A 23,955-nucleotide genomic window follows, 5' to 3' on the forward strand; every position below is an offset into this window, starting at 1 on the left:
AGCAATTAACAGTCCCTAACTCTGGTACTGATACTTTCTTGAAAAGTCATTACCATTACTGTCTGATATCAGTCAGGTGAGTAGGAGGCTGCATAGATGCACTCACTGTCTTAAATACTGCATTAACCTGTCATCCAATCTTTAAATCAATGATCTGCCTTCAAAGGTTGTAGGAAATCAGCCAAATCTTACTCTTGACCAAAGCTAACAAAGAAATCCAAAGATAAAATTCCATTCCTGATGGAAAAATGCAAAGCAAAGGCTGAGGTGAGCATGTATTTGCATACTGAATTTGCCCACAAACTGCTCTCTTGGGCGTACTCAGCGCAAAAATTCATTTTATTACTGGCAGAAGTTACTAAATACAGAAAGAGCTTCTTGCTAAACACAGAAAAATATTTTTGTTAAATAAACATACTAAATTTATCACTGAATAAAACACTACATTCGGTTACCCCTCAACTTCATTCCCTACCATCAATAAGAAATCCACAGGTACTTTCTACTTTGCTAGTGATATTCATGAATTCTTAAAATTATGGTTTTATTTGGTGCATTCAACTCAGACAGTGCTGAATTTAACATACTAGTTATAGCTGACAGACTGAACCTGCAGGAAAATATTGGATAAACTCAGGAAACTTCATTATAACATTTTCAGAATTTTACTGCTGCTCCCAATAGCTACCCTTACTTTTTTCGTATCAATGAAAAAATACTTTTTCCTTCCTTTATCTTGTCACATATTCACTTGCATTATGGAGCCATCATTATGAATGTATTCACAAGCAACAGTAGTGAAACTGGATGTGCTGATCAACCTGGGCATTAATTCAACACGCTCATGTCCTAATTCAGAGAAGTTTAGAAAGAGCTTTTAATTTCTCTGGTGAATGACAATGAGGACAGCAAGAAATAATTGGTTTGCTTGTGCATCATAACAACAACGTAACGCAATTTTAAGGATTCTGAGAAATTCCAGTTACTTAAGTGTTCCAATAGTTCTTTTAGTCTTTGTATAATGAAGCTGTATGCTCAAAAACTCATTTTGTATGTCAACAATACTTTTTTGAAATGTTAGAACCAATACATTTGAACTTACTGCAGCAATACACGCACTTAAAAATTCAGCTGGGGCAAACTCCAGATTATTAACATTATAACTTTTTTTGTTATTATTTTTCAACTTATGTTCTGATGGAAAAGAAAAACACAATTTCAAGACTCATTATGATCTAGAAAATGACCTTTAACATTCTTATATTATAGTAATGCTACTACACACAGCTTTGCTGATCAGCTATTTGCCACAGTATTTTTAGTTGTTACATTTTAAAGTTGATCAGACCAAAGACAGACTTCTCTGCTTCTGTAGAAGTCCAGCTATGAGAGGCAAGACAAAAACTGATCTTCCAGAATGCATTCAGTTATCTGAGTATAACACTAATTTTTCCCTCCCCCTTACAACTCCCATTCTTGCTGAGTCAGTAATTTCCACCTTTGCAACAAATGAAGCAGAAAACCACTGCTGTAACTATATATTTTAAATTCTTCCCCAAAGCATATCTGATGTCTTAAGTAAAGCAATGTCTCTGTAAAGAACACAGTAGGTCATTCTACACATGTGATAATAACATGAAAAAAACCAGATTCGGTTAAAGATTTGCCAAGTATTTCCTGCATCCATAATTTCTCAATGACACAACTGGGAGCTGAGGGATTGCAAATGAAGTCCATGTATGTTATTCAGGTACAATGGTATATTTCCTCTGATGTAGCTTTCTGTCTAAAAACCACTGTCAGGTGTTTACAATGTGATTTCAAAACCACCCAAGAACTTAACATTTTCAATTTAATATTTATCAACTTAACATTTTCTTTTGTTTTATTTCAGTGCTTTTGATATTTCTACATTCCTTCACAAACAATAAAAAGAAAACATATAGTTATGAATCTAAAATGGAACCATTTTTGCACAAAGAGCAGTTAGGTTTACTTACCTTCTGCCATGCCTGAAGTATTACTAACACTGAGTCTGTTTAATCGAATTATTCTTCTTAACACATGGGGAAGGAGAGATTTCAAGCCTCCTGTCAAAAGCATCTTTTCATCCTTAACAGAAAGATAATTATAAATTTAAACACAATGCACTTTTTTTTTGACATCTTAAATGTTGATTTTCTGGAGAACTTAGCTTAAGTTTCCTCCTTGTGTTTCACCAAAGCTGTTATCACTGGGAAATTCTAAGTTATAACTCAAAAGGCAGTTCCAAGTCAAAAGGTTATCTCACTGACATTTTATGACTACGTATAAATGGAATCTTTCAATAAATTAGCTGGAGACATGCTTTTTAACATTTCGGATAAAATGCAAAATTTTGCTGGTCTGTAATGTAAGAAACAGACTTCTTTCTTTCCTGATAAATATTCATTTTCTAGAGTATTCACTTTTTCAAAATTCATTGTAACTTTAAAATTCCAAAAGCACAAGCGGATTTACCTACCAAGCTATAATCTGTAATATTATTTTTCTAATCAAAATGCTTTTAGACAATTAGCAAGGCAACCTTGCAGTAAAGAGAGAACTATATTCAGAAAATGTCATTGTAGTACATTCCACAGGTATTATGCTTTTCAAATATTAATTATGTAGAAGTGAATACTCCCATGGCTATTCTTCCACTCAGAAAGCAGACATATAGATGTTTAAGTCACTTGTCATACAATCTGGAGTAGGCAAAGAAGTAAGTACCCTAATTACAGGCAATATCTGTCTCTTTTTACATCTTTTAAAGGTTTTAAATGTCTTTTTTTCTGCAATCCAGATGAAGTTCAAACAGTTTTTTTCTCAACTAAACTACCTAATAACTAAAAAGGGTTTATTACATCACTATTAGGAAAAAGTAAGAGTTAAATCAGGGTAAAATAATAACTTGTCTGCTTAAGATTTTAACTTTGGTCACTTTTAGGTAAAGAAACTGAACTATCCTCCAAGTATTCGAATTACCAACCTCCAAGTTTTCCTTTAATTCAGAAGAAGTCATTCTTGATGTCATTCATAAGAAGTAATAAATACAATAGAAGTGGTGCTGCTCTTTTTAAAAGATGCTAGTAAATTAATGTATAATGAGGTGTTACAACCTTCTAGCAAAAGTTAACTTTTCTGTTAAAGGTCCACAGTTTTTGTGTTATACCTATTACAGTACAAAGTTTCACTCTCACAGTGGAGTGGAATATTGTGAAAACTTGTACCTCTGAGCAATCATTCCTTAATTAACTTGAAGATCAGTGATATGTTTTGACTGAAATTGTACTTTCATCCTAGTCAGTCCAAAACTTTCCCAAAGCTTTTCCCAAAGCTTTTCAGAATTCAGAGAGGTTAGGTTGGGTATTCTGAAATTTTTATATAACATTGTCAGCCAAAACAAAACACTAGGGTTTTTTTTCTGAATTCTAACTTACTACTTTCTAATTCTTCTCTACTTTGCTACTTTACATTATCATTCCGTAAGCTGCACAAAAATAGGACTATGAATACCAGTCATGCCAAAATGTTGGCTGTAGGTACTTTACAGAAGCACTTGGGCCTCTTGCTCCTACCTGAGAATAAACATATGTTGTTGATGACTTGTTAGAAAGTGAATAATTTAAACATTAACTTTGTATAAGAGCAGACTGAAACAAAACTCACCTTCCCGTGGTGATTTTATATAATAATAGGGAAAACTCAATAGGATTAACATTCTGAGTTATAACTTTAAATCACTGTATTTACTGTATAATATCAGTAATAGATTATGCTGTTATTCTTGTTTATTATTTGCTAAATTTGGGTAGATAATAAAAACTGTTAGATGTTCATAGTAAAACCTAGCTTTTCCTACATGACTTGCCCAGGAATGGCTGGTTTCTATGCAGTATGCTATTTCTCTATGCTAGGTTTAGATTTTTCTATATTTTTATTTCTCTATGTCAGGTTTAGATTCCCCAACCAGCTCTAGAACTTCCTGAAAAATCCTTGCAGCTATCATGACTATGGTGTGCTTGGAATGACTAGGGAGAAGCACCAAGATAACCTGGGTCTTAAAGTATCTTTTCCTCCTTGTGCCATCAGGATGCTTAATGAAGTGTAGAGACTGGCTTCATGGGGGCCCCAAGCAGCACTCTAACTAAACAGCCTGATACAGTGGTTAATCAGTTATCAGGGTCTGTGCCTTGGCAGAGGTTTTACAATTCCTTTAATTTTCTTCTGAGATGCTTATAATTATCTGAAACTACCAGTTATCTCATGAGGATATGCTGGATCATGATACAAATAAAGAATAAGTGTTAAAAAGGCCTTAAAAGAAAAGATCCTGAGAGTGCATATAAAATGGCTGTTGTGCCTGAGGGTATCCTATGCTTCCCTCCACAAAGGGACCCTAAGATTTGGCTTTCCAGTGTGTTGCCTTTAATGGAATGAACCTCTAAAGCATGCCAGATAGAATCCTGGGTAAACAGCATTTGGAAAGCAGGTCGCTTACTGTCTGCATAATGATAAAGTTCATACTTAAAGCACCAGTCTGAAAAAAGATCTTGTTTTCAGTCATGTTGCTCACATCAGACTCACTGACTTACAACACCAACAACTAACATTGTACAGCTTTGTAGCACTGAAGTATTAAGTTCACTCATGAAGAACCTTTTGGTTCCATAACAGAAACACAGTAAGTGCTTTTCTTTTTAGAGGTTTACATGAAGATAATGTATTTCATGTTTATCTTGAGTTTATTTACTGAACTTAAATGAATAAATATTAAAATATATTGCTATTTGAGACATTAAGATGGCACTTACCCACTACTGATTTGTGGACACTACTATATCCTGAGCTGCACTTCCAGATCTTGACAAGCATGATGAAACTTCAAAGCTGGAAAGAGATGAGAATAATGTAAGGAGCTGTATGATCAGACACTGATGGCAGTATGGCTTATGCTAGATCAGTAGTTCAGAATAATGAATCCATTTGTCAGAAGCAATATTGTATTGAAATGACATTATATTAAAAAGATATAGATATATATTCAAGAAAAAACTTTTCTTTGCATTGCAGTGGCAGTCAGGAAGTACAGATATGTACGAGCTTTGGTAAAAGTTCTAAACGGATCTTGAGTATGGCTTTAATAAGTAACATAAAATTGTTGGTTGACATCTTCATTTAATATATATCTCTGCAGCACCACTCCAGTAGAGTTAAGTGAATACACTCTACCTGATTAATTTGGCCCAGCTGATTTCCAAAATATCCCACTACCCCGACAACAACAATTTTCAGGAAAGCCAGATTTAGAGGGTGAATATTTTTTTATTTGAAATTGTGATCCCTTGTTGCCATGTGAAGCTCTAAGTCATTAAGCATTTCTACATGCTGTTCTCAGAGCCCTAGTTGAGTACAGGTGACAGTGTAATAAAGTGCCGATCTTTGCTGAGGGGACTGGAATGGGACTGGTTCTAAGCCTCATCTTCATAACTAATTGTAAAAAATATGCTCTATTTACCCTGAATCCCATAACTCATGAAAGAAAAAGGGCATGTTGAGAGGAATGTTACTTTATCCTGTTAAAAACCATGCTGCTCTCAAGAGGCGTATCCTTGTGTCCTGATTTCAGTCAGGACAGAGTTAATTTTTTCACAGTAGGGGTGATGGGAGGAAGCCATGTGGGTGTGTATAGGTTGCTATTCTGTACCACCCATGTCATCACCACGGAGTGGAAATAAGGGACTCTTGCTGCTGGGATGGAGAGTGTGGCTTTGGGTGGAACAAAAGCATGGGGACCATTGTTCATTGTTGCCTAGGGTCTTCAGTGGGTATTTTTGCATGTGAATCACCCTATTTTTGTATGTTTTTGTTATTAATATTGTTGCTATTCTGTTCGTTTTCTTATCTCATTGCTATTTCCATAAATTGTTCTTATCTCAACCCGCGATCCCTGTCTTCTGTGTCTCTCACCAGAGGGAGAGAGTGGGAGTACTTCTTTTTAGTGGGAGTAATAAATTGGGGAATACCATTCCCAAACCATGACACCTTGCCTGTCATATAACTTAAGAGACTCACAACTTCCTATCTCCAAGCCCTGTATGGAAACAAAGTTAGTTACTGCACATCAAGTTAAGAGTTAAAAATGCGAAGTAATGCTTGGAAAAAGTGACCAATACCATCCACCTTTGCCAAATAATATGAAACCCAACATGAAGCAAGAAAAATGTAATTCCAGACAGGATTTAATAAAGAAGCTGCCTTGCCTTTCAGATGACTTGTATGATGGACAGAATAGCCTCTCTGCATGTCCCAGGCTATTTCTTGTTTCCTCCCTTTTCTGTTGTCTACAGTGTGCCTTTATCTCTGCAGTTTTTTCTCCCTAAGCTCAGACCTCTATCTCCATAACTCCAAGTTGGACTGATCTTCGTAGCACTTCCTTCCTTGGTTTATCTGACTGTGCCCTCAGCAATATGGGAGTTTGGATGCTTTCTCTCCTCTCACTAGCTCTTTTTAATTTATATACTTGATGTATCTCTCAGTTGTACCTTAAGTTCTCAGTTTTCAATCTTAAATGAGCTTTTCCTGTTCCCAGTCTGAGACAAAATAATCTAACTTCAGAAATCATAACACACAATAAATTCACAAATGGTTTCCCAGACTTGTAAGATTTATACTCCTCCGAACCTACCTATACTCACGTGTGTGTGTGTGTGTGCGTGTACATATACATACATATAAATATGTATATCTCTCCCCTTTTAATATTACAGACAGGCTTGGCTTAAGCATATTTTTTCTAATTATTTTCTCCTTAATTTTTGACAGTGGAACCACCAACTAGCCTTGCAAAGTAATGTATCTTTACATTGAATTGTTGACTGAGCTGTAGTTTATAAACCATTTTTACAAGCTGCAGAACATAATCTCTTTAGAGAAAAAGAAGGAAGTGCAGTAAGTGAAACATTTTATATTACCTTAGAGCTTTCAACATGAAAAAGCGAATCTGTAAATTTTGCAGATATTTAAATATGAACATAGATTTGTTACAGGCCCACATTGTAAATTATTCATTACACAAGAAAATGGAAAAATGTCATTTAAGTGTCAGAAGGATTACACTTTGAGATGCAGTGGGTGGGTCCGTACTGCTGTGCTAAACCACACCAGATAAAAATGAATCAAAAAATTACATAATAACACAAAGGATTAAAACATCCTTCAGAAGTGTCAGTGTGATTGCTTTGCCTTTACATGTCAAGTTAATTAATGAAATAAAGCTAAAAACATAGTATTTCTGTGGTTTCAAAAATGGATCACCCAAGAATACACTGCCTGTAAAAAGTACCATCAGTAAAAGTAATAAACAAGTAGGTTTGAGGACTGCAAAGTAGTTAACACCAGTTTCTGGTGTTAGAGATTACAGGCCTGTTTCTCCAGTGGTACTGATACACCAATAAGAATATGGTTTAATGCAGTGACTTGCTTGCAAGGAGCCCAAACACTTACGAAATACAATCTTGCATTGCTTATATCACTTTTGTCCTATTTTCAGTTTAAAGTTTGATAATAAGAATGGGTGGTGGCATGTATGGGTTCATTGGCCAAGAAAGTGCAAGGGTCACTTGCACACTGCTAGGCAGGTTTTTTTAGATATTATCACGCAGATATCTTACACAAAGCTACTGCCTCATGAACAGAAACAGCAGGGTAACTGAAATATGAGCCAGCCCATGGGCTGCCTTTACTGATACATAATGGAAAGTAATCTAAACTAATTACAATCTAACAAATGCTTTGTGTACTATGCCTTGCCCTAGTATGAATATGGTTACAGAGACTTGTTAGCATAAACACACTTTAAATGACCTGCTGTTTAATCATCAAGCTGATCTGAAATTCTGCCAGGAGACTTCTGTGTAAAGCATAGACTTCTCTGAAATTTAGTCCATTTGATTTTCCAACAGTCTCTCAGTTACACTTGTGATCTTTTATTTGAAGAATCAATTAATGATCCTTTTTCTTTGCATCTGCTATGAATCATTTCAAAGCACAGAAGTTCTCTGTGTATCATTCCAAAAGGGGTATGCTTTGTGTATTTTCAGACAGTGCTTCATCCAGCAAATTATGATTTAACTTTACATTTGAAATACAGGGAATTTACCTTTGAAGTTTATGCACCTTTGAGGACTGCAAATAGAAATTTAAATTAGCTTCCATTAGTGTTCTGTGTGCTGCTTAAGGCAGCTAGCCTATACTCAAGATCCTGCAGACTATGTCAGGATGAGAAACTGATGACAGAATCAATGTATCTTTGATGCAATCTTATTTACTTGCAAAAAAGACATACAATGTTTAGTTTCTCTTGATAAAATAACAGAACAAAAAACAGAAACCCACACCAGTTTCAAAGCAGCCCTTTCAGAGAGCACTGCATGTTAGTGTGACCACTGCACTGGTATTATTCTACACTCAGTTTCTACTCTGGGACAAAATAAATTATTTCTCCAGTGGAGAAATATGGGCAGAGAGTAGAAAACAGTTCTCACCACAGCCCTGCCCTTGCATGGGCACAACCTATGCAAGATCCCAGCAGTTTAAGCTTTTTCATGCTGCGAAGGATTAGGCCTCATGACTTCATACTCCCTTCCAACTCCTTGAATCATATCCTAATACCTACATTCCTGCCTCATCACCTTACAAAAACACATGACCAACAAGTTTTCAAACAGTCATTTACATGCACCTCCAGTAAGATACGGTACACACCTAAGGACTTCATCGAGATTTAAAACTGCTACTTCCATACCTCTGACTTTGCTGACAGGAATACTCAGCAGCTGCAATAAGAAGAGACAGCAAATGATCCAGCAGAGGTTGTTTTCATATAAGATGACAAGATGTGCTTATTCAACTTCAAGAAATTGAAAAAAAACGTGAGGGTATGAGGGTGGTATTTAAATATAGTTTCCCAATCTACACTGAGTTACAGAAGACCTTTGGAACTTCTCCACAATTCTCTGGGCTTGGTCCAGCTATCAATTCTCAGACTCTTCTGGCACTCAGACAGTCCAAGAATACTGGGGGACCTTGCCTGCAGGACATCAGTGCCAACCTCTCCCCTGCCCCTGTGGCAGCACTGGCCAGCTAGCAGCACACTGCACAAAGCAGCCAAGGTGATGGGAATTGGCTAGATAAAAATTTCTAAAGAGAGGAAAATTTTTCTTTCCAGTCGTACTCAGGACAAAAGAAAGTGGAAGTCCATAGGACAAAGTAGAGCGACTTGTACTGCTTTGTTGGCAAGGTAGCAGCCACAGGTGCTTATTTTGATAAGAATGTATGTTGCCGCCTAGGTTACACCCAGTCACGTCATGCACAGTCACACAGCTGATGGGGTGCTCATTCCTTCCAAGGAATTCCATCTGGAGGTAAGCAGGTAAGTGATGCTGTGCTATCTACACACCATAAAAATAGTACCATGCTCCTAAAAGTGTGTCATGTTTTCCTGTCAAGTCATTCAGGCTACCTCCATGATTATGCCATTTCTTTTGGGTTCACATCTGCCAGCAGGTGCTAGTCACTGCACCCATCACCATTCACCAAGCAATTCTTTTTGGCTATGGTCACTACAGAAATTATTGCAGCCTACGTATTTACGCAAAGTTACAGTCCTTGAAATGTGTCTCAATAGGTTGCGTCTGGGGAACCTCCAGTGAACTGGACCTCTCCAAACACTACCAAGAACAAACATCTCTGCCTCCACACATACCTGGGATGAAGAGATAATGACTTTTGTTGTTCCATTGCTTCCTTCAGCTCTTAGACCAAGAAGTACCGTGAACAGCTCAAAAGGACTAAACATAATTTTCCTGATGAACCTCCTGGCTTAAGCAGTGCTATTTGGCTAATCAGGGGAATTAGTGGTAGGATCTGCAAGAATACCTCAGTGCAACTTCCAGAAGTGGGTGTAGGTAAATTCTGTTAGCAACTCTGCTATGTAATAGCAAATGTTATGCATTTGGACTGCTATTTTGTCTTGGAGCATCCACACTGCCCATGTAATAAATGTTAATCTGCATGAAGTATATCTGGACAGCTTTGTTCTGCAGCACCCATTCCAACTTGAAAGGCTCCAAGATATGGACAAGTTATGGTTGCATTACTATGTTTTCATTACTACATACCTGACAACTATGGTATTTTACAGCAATTAAATGTCACGATGACTCGGACACTGCCCTTGATGGTCTGTTTGGTGCAGCCAGGCACCTGCAGGCACGTTTGCACTCTATCTGCAAGAGCTCAGGGCCTGTTTGACCATCACTGAGTAGAGCAGCATGATAAAAAGTAGTTTTGAATTGAGGGAAAGGATAAGGGCCCTTTTTGAATTATCCTGGGCAGCCTGATCCTGCACAATGTGGGGGTTCCGATGCAGTCAGTCTGTCTCAGTACCCTCAGAGTGTCACCACTGGTGCCAGCAGCACCATGGCTGTGCAGCAAGTGCAAGGGAGCAGTTCAGGGGCTCTGCTAGGCTTGGGTCCTTGCATAGGTCAGACAAAGAACTTCCCATCTACGTTTCTGGATACAGACTAGATCAGGTATTGGTTTACAAAATGCTGTCACTCTGTAGCCATTCAGTGCCTTATATAATTATATACAATATAACACTGTGATCCATGCATTTACAAGGACAGAGTGAATACCCCAAACTGCTGCACTCATGAGCAGTAGCAGCAAAGAACTCGGGATGTTGAAAAAATACAGTTCACCTTTCTCGCTCAAAGAATTAATCCTGAACTTTTACTGCTTTTCCCTGTGTTCCATGGGTAGAGTAAGACCTGTATGTCTATCACCCTCAAACCTTTTATCACCATTAAAACATTTTTTTAAAAAGCAGTTTGGTGTTAAAAGATGACTCATAATGCTGCAGCATTAGTTAGCTCGCTCGAAAGAAATGTTAATGTCGTAATTCTGATTTTCATTACCAAACAATAAGAAAGTAAGGGTTGAAAATGTCTTACACATTTGCCACCCCATTTTATATTTTTAAAATATAAATAAGCTACAGTGATTGGTATATCTTGGTGTGCTCAAATTCAAGAGCTGAGCCCATATTTTGTACTGAAGCTACACAGAACAAAAAATTTAAGCTCTTCCTACTATTCTTTTTTAGAGTTTTATTCCCAGATATGGTAGAAGTAGTATGCATAAAACCTTGCCTCAGAGCTTACAGTTTAAGGACTCAAACCTATAGTACTTCTATGAATACAAGTAACAGAGAAAAGTAGAGAATTAGTCCTATTGAGTTCAAGGACAGATGAAGTGCTTAAACATTTGCTATATTGTACTTCAGCTGCATAATTGTTTGTGTACAAGCCATATACTATATGCAGATCTATGTACAGAAAGATGTGACAGAAAAGTTAGCACAAAGACAGAAAAAAATATAAGCAATACACATGCTTTTTATAAACACATGTGTATGGAACAAGCTAAGAACCTTGATATAAAATAAGTTATAACTAGTACTGATGAACCATACACTTTGGAAAAAAGTTGTAGCTCTGGTTTTGTCTGTTTAGCAGCTATTGATCCTTTTTCCTGGTTTCTGTATACATGACACTCAGGCAATTTTAATAATGTACCTTAAAACTCCATATCCCACATTTGGTATTTGATAGGACAAGGAGTAGCATCTTTAAACTGAAAGAGAGTAGGGTTAGGTTAGATATTAGGAAGAAATTCTTTCCTGAGAGGGCGGTGTGGTGAGGCACTGACACAGGTTGCCCAGAAGAGTTGTGGCTGCCCCACCTCTGGAAGTGTTCAAGGTTGGGTTAGATGGGACTTTGAGCAACCTGGTCTAGTGGAAGGTGTTCCTGTCTATGGAGAGGGATTGGAACCAGATGATCTTTAAGGTCCCTTCCAACCCAAACAGTTCTATGATATTTATCTTATTTGAGGTGCTTTAGGAGCAACCATTTTTGTTCTTGGATTTTTTTTCACATAACTCATTATATATCTGAAGTATGGAGAATGTGCTAAGTTTTGCTTTATTTTGTTTTCAAATAGGAAAAGACTCTTGGCTTGTTTTAGCAATAGCTTTTGATCTGGTTGAATTTTCCTCCTTCTCTAAAACAGATTTTCAATTTACATTACATCACAGTGCCTGAACAGTTTCATATTGTCATTAGTATATGCATAAAATCCAAATAATTAAAAATATTATTAAAACAGTATTCTTCAGAAGATAGAATTAAAGCTACATAAAGCCCCATACCCTAACTTTGACAGGGATCAATAATGCATACCTAAGAAAGAGCTCAGCAGAAGAGAAAACGTTGACAAAACCTAGCTGGTTTATCCTTCCAGCATTTCATGACCTCTGGTACAGAACCTTTGAAGCTAAAGGTGATTTCTCTGTCTGTAGAAGTTAACATAAAAACTGATAGCCAAGTGGACTTTATCCCATATAACTCCAGTTTGCAGCATATCATATAGATTCCAGTAGCTACCTCCCAAATTAATTTACTTGGAAAACTGTCTAGATGCAAATGCTAAGAATTTTGCATGGATTCTTTCACTAGGATTCCAGTTCCAAAGCTAATATATTTAAAAGTAACTAAACTATCTTTATATTAGAATGCAATCTACAAATTCCTTTAATCCTAATCCCATAAATACATTTCCTCTTGAGACAAGCCTCTTACAAGGGTGTTCCAAATAAAGTTAATTAGCTATTTCCAGCAATATCTTCTCCCCAAAAAGGGTCAGACTACACCGTATACGCAGTGAAAAAGGACAAGACAGATTAAAAGCACTCAGCAGCCTGCATTAACATGCTCCAAGTGTAAATGTACCATTAAAACAGAGCATTCACATTTGCAAAAACTGAACTCAGAAAAGCTGTGGGGTTTGTCTCCAAAAGATTAGTCAAATGTGTGGGGTTTTGATTGTGGAAGAAAGGGACCAGTGAATTTGGTTCAAACCTAGGCCTAGTTACCTAGTTTCTCTTCTAATATAATTAGTATGAAGGTACACTTTTGGGACCATCTAGAATTTTGAAAATGGAGTATTTAGGATCAGCATTTCTGAATGGAAAAAGAATAAATCTACAAAACTGATAATTGTTCAGCTACTTGGAAACAAAACCAAACAAAAATCATATAGAGCAAGGTATGTTGTATGATACATTGCTATATCATAACTATCAGGGAGTATTTTTAATAATATGCAAAGATAGAAGAACATTTTAATTTGAATACAGGATTGAGGTGTTTCTCATTACACATTGAAGAGAGAGAATTTTGATCAGTTAAAAGGAAGATGAATAGGCATCAGTTACTAGAAACTGCTATGATTTCCAGTCAGACTGATGGAGCAGTAGAAGACTGCTATTAAAAAAAATAGTTACTACTACTAAAACATTTGAAGAGATGATGGTAGCTACTGACTTTAAAACTCCATTCTCTACTGACAGATTTCCCTAATGGAAATTTCTTCTCTATTCTCATACTACTTGTCTTTGTAAATTAACTGACTTTGACTAGAAAGTTTGGTATACAAGGCTAATTTTTAATCTTTTAGGCACTTCAAAGTGCAGATACATGAGATATACAATCATTGTGTTCATGGGAAAATTGTCAGAAATAATGTAAGTTTACTGGAGTACGAAAATATGAGGCTGGAAAGAAGTGAGACTTTCTTGCTTGACATCAAAGATATAGTTTGCCAGAAGGGATGTAAAAAAATATGAAACCATATATAAAAATAAGGAAATCTGTGTCCTTTGTATCAAATAATAAAAATGCTTCCCCCCCCTTTCAGTGGAAAGTTTAAAAACCAAGCATTCTGAGTAGATCCAGCTTCAGTTTGGAAAATATTACACAATATTTTCCACTCCTTTTGAAGAAGGAAAATATTGCTATCAGTACTTGGTTTCAAATTCTAGGCAGAAAAAAAAGTGTGTATATATATATAATATATATGCATTCATTCCACGGTTGATCACATAAAACGAAGTGTTCTCAGTTAAAGAGAGTTATTTCAAGACTGTATAAAATCAACAAAATAAAAGACAGTCCAAATTGAGTATCTTATAGTTCAAAGGATAGAATGATCTGTATGTGACTTTTCCATGGTTACTAAGTATACAAAAGAAAATATGTGAAACAAAGTGCACATAAGCGGGCATTGTGTAGGATATAATCTACGTATATTAAAAATAGCTAAGAATATTAACAGAAATGCATTTAACTTAGCGATCTTGGTTCATAAGCTCTGTAGAAGTCAAGTATCTCAAATGTCTTTCTTAAAAATAAACAGGAATAGAGAGGATACCAAGCTTATGGATCGCTCATTTTGTACCTGATAAACAAGTATTTCTGGTGAACAACCAATTTCTGACCTTTATAGTAACTATATCCCTTACCTGCACTGAACACTTGTCCTTTTGGTAAAGCTGTATGTTTTCAATTAGAGATTGAAACTTTTGCTGAAAATAGCCTCAATACCACATAAAATAACACTTAGAATTAATTCATTAGATCTTTTTGTAATAAATCAGAATACATTTGTTGCTTCTTTGAAATGACTTATGAATATTGTAGGTGACTTGACTGTCGGGATACTTATTGCATGGATATGTGGACTTAATAGGTAGATATAAGACAAGTAAATAACCAAGAAAGAGAAGAGATAAGCCTCTCCAAAGTAAATAACTAAAGATTAGCAAGGAACACTCTAAAGACATGGGACGGTACGGTTATTAATAAGAAAGATAGACAGGTTTTCTTTAAATGTTTTGGTTTTACTGTTATTCTAGACAAGGCTCTGTTTTAATAAGAGTATATGATTTCTATATTAGTCACTTTTAGGAATCTCAACAGGAATAAAGTTTACAAAACCAAACAGAACAATCAGATCAATAGGGCCAAACCAGACTAAATTGTAGCCCAAAGCTTCAACTATATAAGAGGCTGCACTGTGAACATTCAACCTAGACAGGTGAAAACACTAAAAGGAAGAGACAAGTGATGATGTGAGATGCACGGCGCCACCTTCAATAGTGACAATAACATCCTTAACTCTGTAACTGAAGACAAATGGATGCTGCTGCTACTGTGGCAGAGGCAGGGAGTGGGGGGAAGGCTGCTCTCCTGGGGTGTGTAGGTGGAATGAGAAGGCATTTACTTCTGCAGAGAAAGAGAGGCACTGGGAAGATGAGGCAACTGTTGTCTTAGGAGAGGGCATGATTACTTCTACATGGCCTATCCGAAGTCAGAAAGGGTACATAAAAGGCTACAGAAAACGTGGTTCTGGCCTGCCTTCAAACACAAGATTAAAAAAGGGATTAACACTCACTGTTTGTCAAAAGCAGTGAGGGACTCATATTTTTTCAGAAATCCCCTTCATCTCCTCTCTATATATCCATCAAAGGATAGTGCTCCAGTACTGTAGTGGGTTCATGTCCAACCCCAAATGATTTATAATTCTGTTGTTTTGGTACTTGCTATCCAAAAGTAATTATTTTCTCTTACGTATAAACCAAACCAGTACCTCACGCCTGTCCACTTCTTCAATCACATAGTTTTCTAAAGAAAAATACTGTCTCACAGTGGAACAGTTTAACCAATTTTTTATCTAAAGACTTATGGCAAGCATCTCACAACTCACTACCCCCAAAACCAAATGCTTTTGTGGGAAGACATTGTAAGGCCACATTGTAGATACACGTTACTGTGCTGGTTCTGGCTGAGGTAATTTTCTTCACTGTGGTTAGTATGGGGCTGTGTTTTGGATTTGGCTGAACGCAGTTATGATAATAGAGATGTTTTTGTTATTGCTGAGCAGGGCTTACACAGAGCCAGGGCCTTTTCTGCTTTTCGTAGAAGTTGGGGCTGCATGGGAAGTTGGGAGGAGACACAGCTGGGGCAGCTGACCCAAACTGACCAAAGGGATATTCCAGACCAGATGACATCATGCTCAGTATATAAAGTGGGAGGAAGAAGGAAGAAGAGGGGACATTTGGAGTGATGGTGTTTGTCTTCCCAAGTAACTGTTACACATGATGGGGCCCTGCTCTTCTGGACATGGCTGAACACCTGCCTGCCCATGGGAAACTGTAAATTAATTCCTTGTTTTTCTTTGCTTGCATGTGCAGTGTTTGCTTTCCCAATTAAACTGTCTCAACCCATAAGTTTTCTGGCTTTTACCCTTCCAACTCTCTCCCCAATCCCACTGGTGGGGGAGTGAGTGAGCGATTGTGTAGGGCTTGGCTGCTGGCTGGGGATAAAGCAAGACTGTTACTCAGAGAACAAGCAATATAGTCAAAGTCATACACTAACTTCACTGCTTATTACAAGTAATTCTAAGAATCTGTGGGGTTTCCCTCATTTGACTTCCTATTTGAAGGTGCATCTCACAAGAGTTGCAGGAAGGCAACACTCAGTCCAACGAGAAGCAAATAATTTACAACAGGATTTCTGCAATTACATGGTGGGTTTGGTAGAATAAAATCTGGTTGAACAGAAATATGTTCTTTTGAAAATGGAGGGAGATGTGGTACTGGTGTAAATCTTTATAAAATACCAGAAAATGCTGGAAGGTGAGGGATTTGAAGTACCTCAGTGTTAATGGAGTTATTTACAATGTCAATAATCTGCACTGCTGTCATGTTCCCCATCAATACAGTAAGAAGCAGTCATAACAGAAAAGTAAGTTTGAATATAACATGCTGTAAGGAGGAAGATGCCAAACCTCACTCTTAGCCAGATTTAATAAAGGACAGCCAAAGGAAAAATGCTTAATGGGACATTTCTTTACATTGAAGTCTAACACTTCAGAGAAAATGCAAATCCTAAGGAATTTACAAAAGGAGTGTAAAATGCCTTCTGGCCAACTGAGGTTTGATACCCTCTTGAAAGACTGTCACAGCAAACACTTTATATTAGAAAAGAGGTGTATTGGAACTGAGTGTTCTAACATTTAAATAACCTAGGTTTCCCCCAGAAGCACTCTGCCTAAGAAAAATGAAATAAATGAGACCATGCATGGATTACTGAAAGAACTGCAACTGCTTGGTGCATAACCTCTATCTACAGCAGGTTATCTACAGCAAATATTTTACTGGATATTTTGAAGTGGAGTGGGCTAGTGCTTCACATTCTGGGTTTGCCTATGAAATAGGGGCAGATGCAACACAAGCATGGAGGAGATAAAAGGTAACAATTCTTCACTCTCTTTTGTAACTAAATCATTATGGGTCATCAGATGAAAGCAGCAAATGGCAAAGTCAAAGCAAAAAAATGGAGGTCTTTACTCAGGGACTGCATTGTCAAACCAAACAAAACCACAGACTGTCATGACACTACACAGCTGCTCTTGGCAAGCGCTGGAGACAGGATGCTAAGCTAGAGATACCCTAGTTTGTATCCTGTATCTAAATAAATCAGTATGGGATGAAGCATTTAAGAAAAATATTAATGAAATGACAGAATTGCTCGTAACAGGTACCAGTTACCTGATAGCTCTAGTTCCAAGTCATACAGTTTACTGTCAATTAGGCAAGTAAAGTTAAAAATCCCCATTTTTTTAGATGTATTGAAAAATTGCAATCTACCATTATAGCTTTTACTACCTGCTTTTTCACAGCAGTATTTTATATCTAGGCCATGTTCATGCAAACATGTTTATCTACTGTTTCTATAATCCATTTTAATTTCTTTTTGTTCTTTAAAACTAAGGACAATCTTTCAAATCTTTCATCAAAACATTTTCCTGGTCCTTCCAAAGGAGTTTTTACTTGTAACACTGCTTATATTAAATCATATTATATTATGTTATATAATATTATACTATGTTATATTGTATTATGTTATATAATATTACACTATGTTAAGAGGTGCCTTCCAGTCACCTGATACAGTACTTGAAATTAATGGGAGTTTTTTATACTTCTTTCTGTGAAGATCCAAGTTCTTCTCAAACTCCAGGAGAAACACCAACTGACTCTAGAATATATTTTCCTTAATTTATCCATTTATTTCAGGATTCTCTTCTGTTATTTCAATTCATGTGAACATCTTATCTTTTTTAATTTAAAAGAGTAGGTTCAAAGTCAATAATCATACAACTTTTCTCAAGATAAAGGGAAAAGGAACCTCTGCAATACTGTTCATTTCAATAAATCTCTTTTTGGTCTGTGATAATTTAACAGATGCAAAATCTTTGAAATACGCCAAGTTGTGGAAATGAACTTATCAGCTTTCATCTACGCTTTTAAAAAAATGTCTTTCTCCCTCCATTTATGTGCCACTTCTTTTCACTTATTTCTTTTTTCCATGGGCTCTCTTTAAGAACTACAATGCAGTTCTAAGCTCTGCCATTTAAACACTTTTTCCCTCATGGTATGCTTCCTTCTTTGGGGGTGGAAAGCAGACATAACTTCTGCAACTCTCAGAATGTACTCATAGTCTCCATGATGAGTTAAAACTTTTAATTTCATTATCACTAGCTTTCAGATCACCTTGATTAGCTTTTCCTTTCTAAAGTCCACTTCTCCGAAGTTTACAGTAAATTTTCAAAATAGTGAGAATTCACATGTGAGTCTTCTGAAAAGGATTTCGGGTTCAAACACACTGCAGTCAGTATAACTGAGATTTAATGACAACATTATGTAGAACATAAAAACTCTGTGTTTCTTCCAAAAAATTTGAAAAAAAAAAAATCAAATTATTGTGAGTGAGGATTAGGATCCAAAAGTCAATTCTTTCTATTAACTAGAAATTCCATCTCTGCCTAGTTTAAGCAGCTTTAGCAGATCAGAAAGTGAAACAAACCCCTATTTCTGTTTTAATGGATAGTGCTGCTTTCTTTCCCCTCTGGACAGTGTGCATTCATTTTCCTTTTCCTCATCAGAAACTGAGTAACATAACAAGTATTGTTGTTCTTTTTTTCTCTTTTATAATTATGTGGATTTTTAACTAATAAACTTTTGAAAGTGTACAGTAACTGAAGAAAAACTAAACAATCGGTGGAGAAATTAATACTGAAACAGGACCCTAGAATCAGTAACACATCTTCACTCACACACACTCTTTCAAGAAACGATCCATTTCCTGACAGAGTTGTACCACTTCCGTTAAGAGAATTATTAGTCTTGGATGTTTTGCATAACTTCTCCTTTCATGGTAAAACATTAAGTGGTTTTAGAGAGATAAAATTGTTGGCCACAGCAGTTTCATACAAAAACCCTTTAAGAGCAAATTTACCTACCCAGTCTACTTTTCTGACAGTTATGAAGCACAAAATGTTCAATTAAAGATTCAGATTAAAAAACAAAAAGATAAAAATCAGAGAGAATGCATGTAAACTAGAACCTAGAACTAACAGTGTACTAAAACCTCACACAAAAGCTTCTTGATGTCATGTCCGGAGGTGAGTCCTTTCCTAAATTCATTTTGTGGTTTCCAAAATTTGATCCTTTTTTCCCCCTGCAGTGCAAATATTCTCCATGGAGTGATTAAGGGGAACATTTTGTATCATCTGGTTTTCCAACATTTGTCCTTTGAAAATAACACCTATTTCTGTAACAATTCAATGACCATAAGAAAGCACCAGATGCCTCCAACTTGAGCTCCATAGAAACTATGATTTTCATATGCAGCTACCCTTCAGAAAGAAAGTAAACCAAATACCTTAAAACTGTGAAGTAGTGACACCCTGGAAATATGCAGCTACAGCACTCATTTTCTTCTTTTTCTCTCTCATTTCCTCTCAGAAGTCTGTACACTGAGCATTTCAATTTCACCTCAGCCCTCAAATCAGCTTAGCACACCACCTCTTTTAGAACCAAAAAGAAAATGTTGTGACACTGTTTCTTCAATAAAGTTCAATAATATCTTTCCCCGCGGGTATTTCCCGGCATTTTTTCCTCCTTCTTTTCACAATTAGGAATGGCAAGTAAATACACATATTTTTGAACAGTTGTGTTGCGGGGTAGAGAAGGGACATCTATCTTTAGAACGGTGTTGCTCCGTGTTCCCAAACTCAGCACACGCTCAGCCCAAACACAGAACTGTTGGTTGATTGACCTGTCAGGTTGCTCTTATCATGCACAAGAATATGAAAATGCTACTTAAAAACCCCCAAAATATTTACACTATGGAGCAAGAGTAGCTTTGCACCACCCCATAGCTTTTAATAATTTTAACACACAATATTTTTCCTTTTAATATCAGAGGGATAATTTATTGAATGCACATACTGCAAATATTATTTTTTTGTTCAGTGTCACAGCACGTGTAAAAATATTTAAAATGCAAATAGCATTTTCAGTCAGTTAAACTGCACTCCGAGCTGCCCTTATAAAAGCACAGTTTACACACCAAGGGTGGTTTTACTCCTCCAAACTATAAGAAATCTCTTACAGACCAGTCTTTACTCTCTGTGGGTCTACAGCCCATCATTGTTCCTGTACTTCCACATGCTGCTTTGGCTGCAGGCTCAAGCCAAATTTCCCCCCTTATCTGACTCTGTGACTGCCTGTGTTAGTGATTCAAATGGGACAAAGGCACAATCTGAGTGCTGGCACATGACTATCCATACTTCCAACTGCTGGCATGCTTTCAAGAATATTTTAACACAGGAGAAACTGTTATGTAAAAAATCTGATTTTTTTTTTTAATGGAATGACCGTGTTGCCACTAAATCAGGGGGTCCCTCGGTGACAAAAAAGAACTTTCAGTTCATGCACTGGTACTTTCCAAGTCCAGTTACCCTAAACTGAAATATACCTGGTAATCCCTATGTCTTGCTACATGCATGATTGGCATGGATCAATACCCTTGGTTTGAGGTTTTAGGGTTGTTGCCTCATTTTTAAAATCTGTTTTAGCTGAAATTTAAAAGGAGAACGAAGGTTTCAGCCCGAGGCAAATAAGCAGATACAGTCTGTCGAGCTATGAACATCTGAAACCAAGACTATTAACAACTACTGGATTCAATGCCAGCTCCACTCACACTGAGAGTTAGTAAGGAACAGAGTGGAGTCAGATTTCAGTTTCTCTCTTCTGAGGCTGCCAGGGACAGTTAGTCCAAGAGTAGGCTAGTAGAGCCACTGGGTGAAATACAGTACTAGTCTCTTTAAAATCTATTATCTGGGACACAGAATAATCAGAAGTGGTTGTTACACTTTGTAAAGAAGTAAATCTGACACTACCCAGTAGTTGTACAAAGGAGCCAACAGTTACGAAGATGGAAAAAATTAACAATTAAGTTCATCAGTTTAGTATTTTCATTATTTTCCCTTTTATAGTTTAATAATATAGCGATTTAACATTTCCTTTCTCTGCAATAGTGAGCTTCTAAATCAAGTGATAAAAGCTAGGGAATCAATTTTTTTTGAGTTTGAAAACATCTCCTGAGATCAAAGTTTCTATATTTATAGGCTTGATAATAATACTATTGGAAAGGCAGTAACTGGATGGACATTTTCAGTGAAGTTATGTGTGTACCATATGCTACAGAGAGATACCTCAACAGAACAGCTGCAGTGCTTGGTGGAAAACATCTTCAACAGTTTTACCTGAAATATTATGAAGTCCTTAGACAGTAATTTTAATTTCTGGGAAGAAAACAATCTCAAAAGTGCCCTAAAACCGATGTTTGGTATTTAAACCATTCTGAAGTAGAAAGAGCTTACCAACTTCAATTAGCCCAACTCAATCTCTCCATAGGAAACTGTAGAAATGTGTGTATGTATACATGTACACATATTTTTTTAATATATATATATGTGTGTACAAACACAAATATATAATACTGGAATGGGAATAAGACATTTTATTTCATTGACCTTTGATGTATCTGAGTTAGACTCTGTGTGAACACTGCTGCTGTACATGACCTGGCATTGGCAATTAGCAGCTTGTGGTAAGGATAAAAGCAACGCCATCCAAGAGCAACAAGTCATAAATTACTGTAAATAAGAAATGGAGAGAAAAGTGATTTGTGTTATCTGTCTCAAGGAAATGAGGACAGCTTTAGACATACCAGACTGCCTCCAAAACATAACAGACTGAGAGGCTTAACTGAGGTGAACAGGTCTGATGCGTTTGAACTTGTTACCGAGGGACTCAGAGCCCGGTTGTGAACACAGTGTCCCTCTCGCAGCTGAGGGGACCAGCTGAACATGAACCGAGCACAGGGATGTAGCTACCCAGCAACTTCGCCAATCTCACCGCACAACGAGCAACCCCCTCACAGACACCTCCTGAGCTGGCGTAACCAACCAAGCTTTGGGACTCCCCAGCGATCGCCAAGGCTGTTTTAACTCCCAGTATACGCGGCCGCTTCAACCTTCCAAGACGGCGGCTCCGCTCGCCGCCCGTTTCCCAGCCCAGGGCCCGGCCGAGAGCGGAGGCGGCGTCAGGCTCGGCCTGGGCGCCTCTTCCGCCGGAGCCCCAGCCCCGCGGTCTCGCCACCCGCGCCCCGAGCGCGGCCCGCAGGGCCGGGCTGCGAGCGGACATACCGGGAACGTGCCGCGCTCACGGCCGCAGCTCCCCGGCCCCGCCGCCGCGAGCCGGCACACACCGCCCGTGCGGGAAGGCGGGGGCTCGGCGGGCGGCCGGGGCCCTGCGGGAACCCCCCCGCCGCGGCTGTGCCTCGCCCCTCCCTGCCCCGCCGTATCCCCCGCGGGTGCGCCCCGCTCCGCGATCCCGCACGCCCGCGCCAGGCTGGAGCCCCGCTGCCCCCCGCCGCCATTGCGAGTGGGTCAGCCCACGGCTGTTCCCGCCCCCGAGTGCGGTGGAGCCGGCCCGTACCGCGAGGAAGGGCTCCACGGCCACTCGCTCAGGTGATTGCCAGCTCCAGCGGTCAGTCAGCGCCCTCCCTTTCCTCCTGCGGCCCAGCGCCTACCCCCCACGGGGCTGGGGGCCAGCGGGAGCAGCGGGCGGGAATGTTTACAAACAAGCGCCGGGAGTAGAGGCACTGGGGGGGCCGCCGGGGGGCGGGACCGGCGGTTGGCGCAGCCGCCGAGCCAATGGGCGCGCGCGGCGCTCGGCGGAAGGGCGGGGGCGGCGCGCGCGGAGCGTTCTCTGCCCGGCGGTAGCCGGGGCTCGCGGGCGCGCGCGGCCAATGAGCGCCCGGGCCGGGGAGGGAGGGGGCGCGAGCGCCTGAGCAGGAGCCGCTCCCGCGGCGCCCCCTCCGCCCCCGCCTCCCGCGTCCCTCAGCCTATCCCGGAGCGCTCGGCTCCGCTCGGCTCCGCTCGGCTCTCCTCGGCTCCGCTCGGCTCGGCTGGGCTCGGCTCCACTCCCCGCTGTCGGGCGGGGAGGGCGGCCGAAGCCCGGGGGAGGGGAGGCGCAAGGACATGGGCTGGTTCTGAGCGCCGGGGGAGGGAAGCCGTCGTGAGTGTGCCTCCCTAGATTTTAATAACTGTTTGTTGTTGGGTGGTGTGGGTTTGTCTTTTTTTTTTTTTTTTTCCCCTCCCCGTTTTCCACACGGCGGAGGGGAGAGCGGCAGCCCCCAGCGCGCCTGCATGGCTCCTGTCGCCCGGAGCGCCGCTGGGAAATAGATCCCGGCTCGGGCCAGGTGACATCGCCCCGGGCCGCGCTCACGCTGGCGGGAGCGGCGGGGGCCATGGAGGGACCCTCGGGGGACGCGGAGCTGCCGCTGCTCACGGTGAAGCACGAGCTGAGGAACGGTGAGCGGCGGGCCCGGGGCCGCGCGGGGCGGGGGGGCCGGGGAAGCACTGCTGGGAGGGGGGTCCCGCGGAGTTGGTTGGGACCGGCAGGGACATCTCGGGGGGGGGCAAAATAAAAAAGATAAGCTGGAAGATATGGGCAGGAGCGTGTGAGATGGGGGCGGGCGGCCTTTTTTTTATTTCTGAAGAAAGTATTGCACTTGGACTTCTGCTGCGTGCCTGGCTCCCCTGTCCCACTTC

The 23,955-nt window shown here is 39.3% G+C and overlaps 2 protein-coding genes across 3 annotated transcripts in view; one reads left to right on the top strand and one right to left on the bottom strand.

Annotated features, from left to right (window-relative positions):
• DGLUCY (D-glutamate cyclase) overlaps nt 1-23,004 on the bottom strand; it is a 46,640-nt gene extending 23,636 nt beyond the window's left edge. The window contains exons 1-3 of one of the 2 annotated variants that reach the window (XM_051806634.1): nt 22,838-23,004; nt 4,836-4,911; nt 2,001-2,112 (exon numbers count right to left, since the gene is read on the bottom strand). In XM_051806634.1, the coding sequence (XP_051662594.1) occupies nt 2,001-2,103 (103 nt within the window). In that variant the 5' untranslated portion in view covers nt 2,104-2,112; nt 4,836-4,911; nt 22,838-23,004. Of the gene's footprint in view, nt 1-2,000; nt 2,113-3,010; nt 3,076-4,835; nt 4,912-22,837 lie in introns of those variants that run through there. The other variant, XM_051806633.1, reaches the window with a different exon arrangement.
• A 224-nt stretch (nt 23,005-23,228) lies between these two features.
• Nucleotides 23,229-23,955, top strand: part of RPS6KA5 (ribosomal protein S6 kinase A5) — a 78,780-nt gene continuing 78,053 nt past the window's right edge. The window contains exon 1 of the mRNA XM_051806614.1: nt 23,229-23,715. Coding sequence (XP_051662574.1) covers nt 23,652-23,715 — 64 coding nt within the window. The 5' untranslated portion in view covers nt 23,229-23,651. The remainder of the gene's footprint in view (nt 23,716-23,955) is intronic.

This window comes from Manacus candei, unplaced genomic scaffold (genome assembly GCF_025592945.1).
Source record: "Manacus candei isolate 608988 ecotype Guabito, Panama unplaced genomic scaffold, ASM2559294v1 h1tg000067l, whole genome shotgun sequence".
Classification (NCBI taxonomy): Eukaryota; Metazoa; Chordata; class Aves; order Passeriformes; family Pipridae; genus Manacus; species Manacus candei.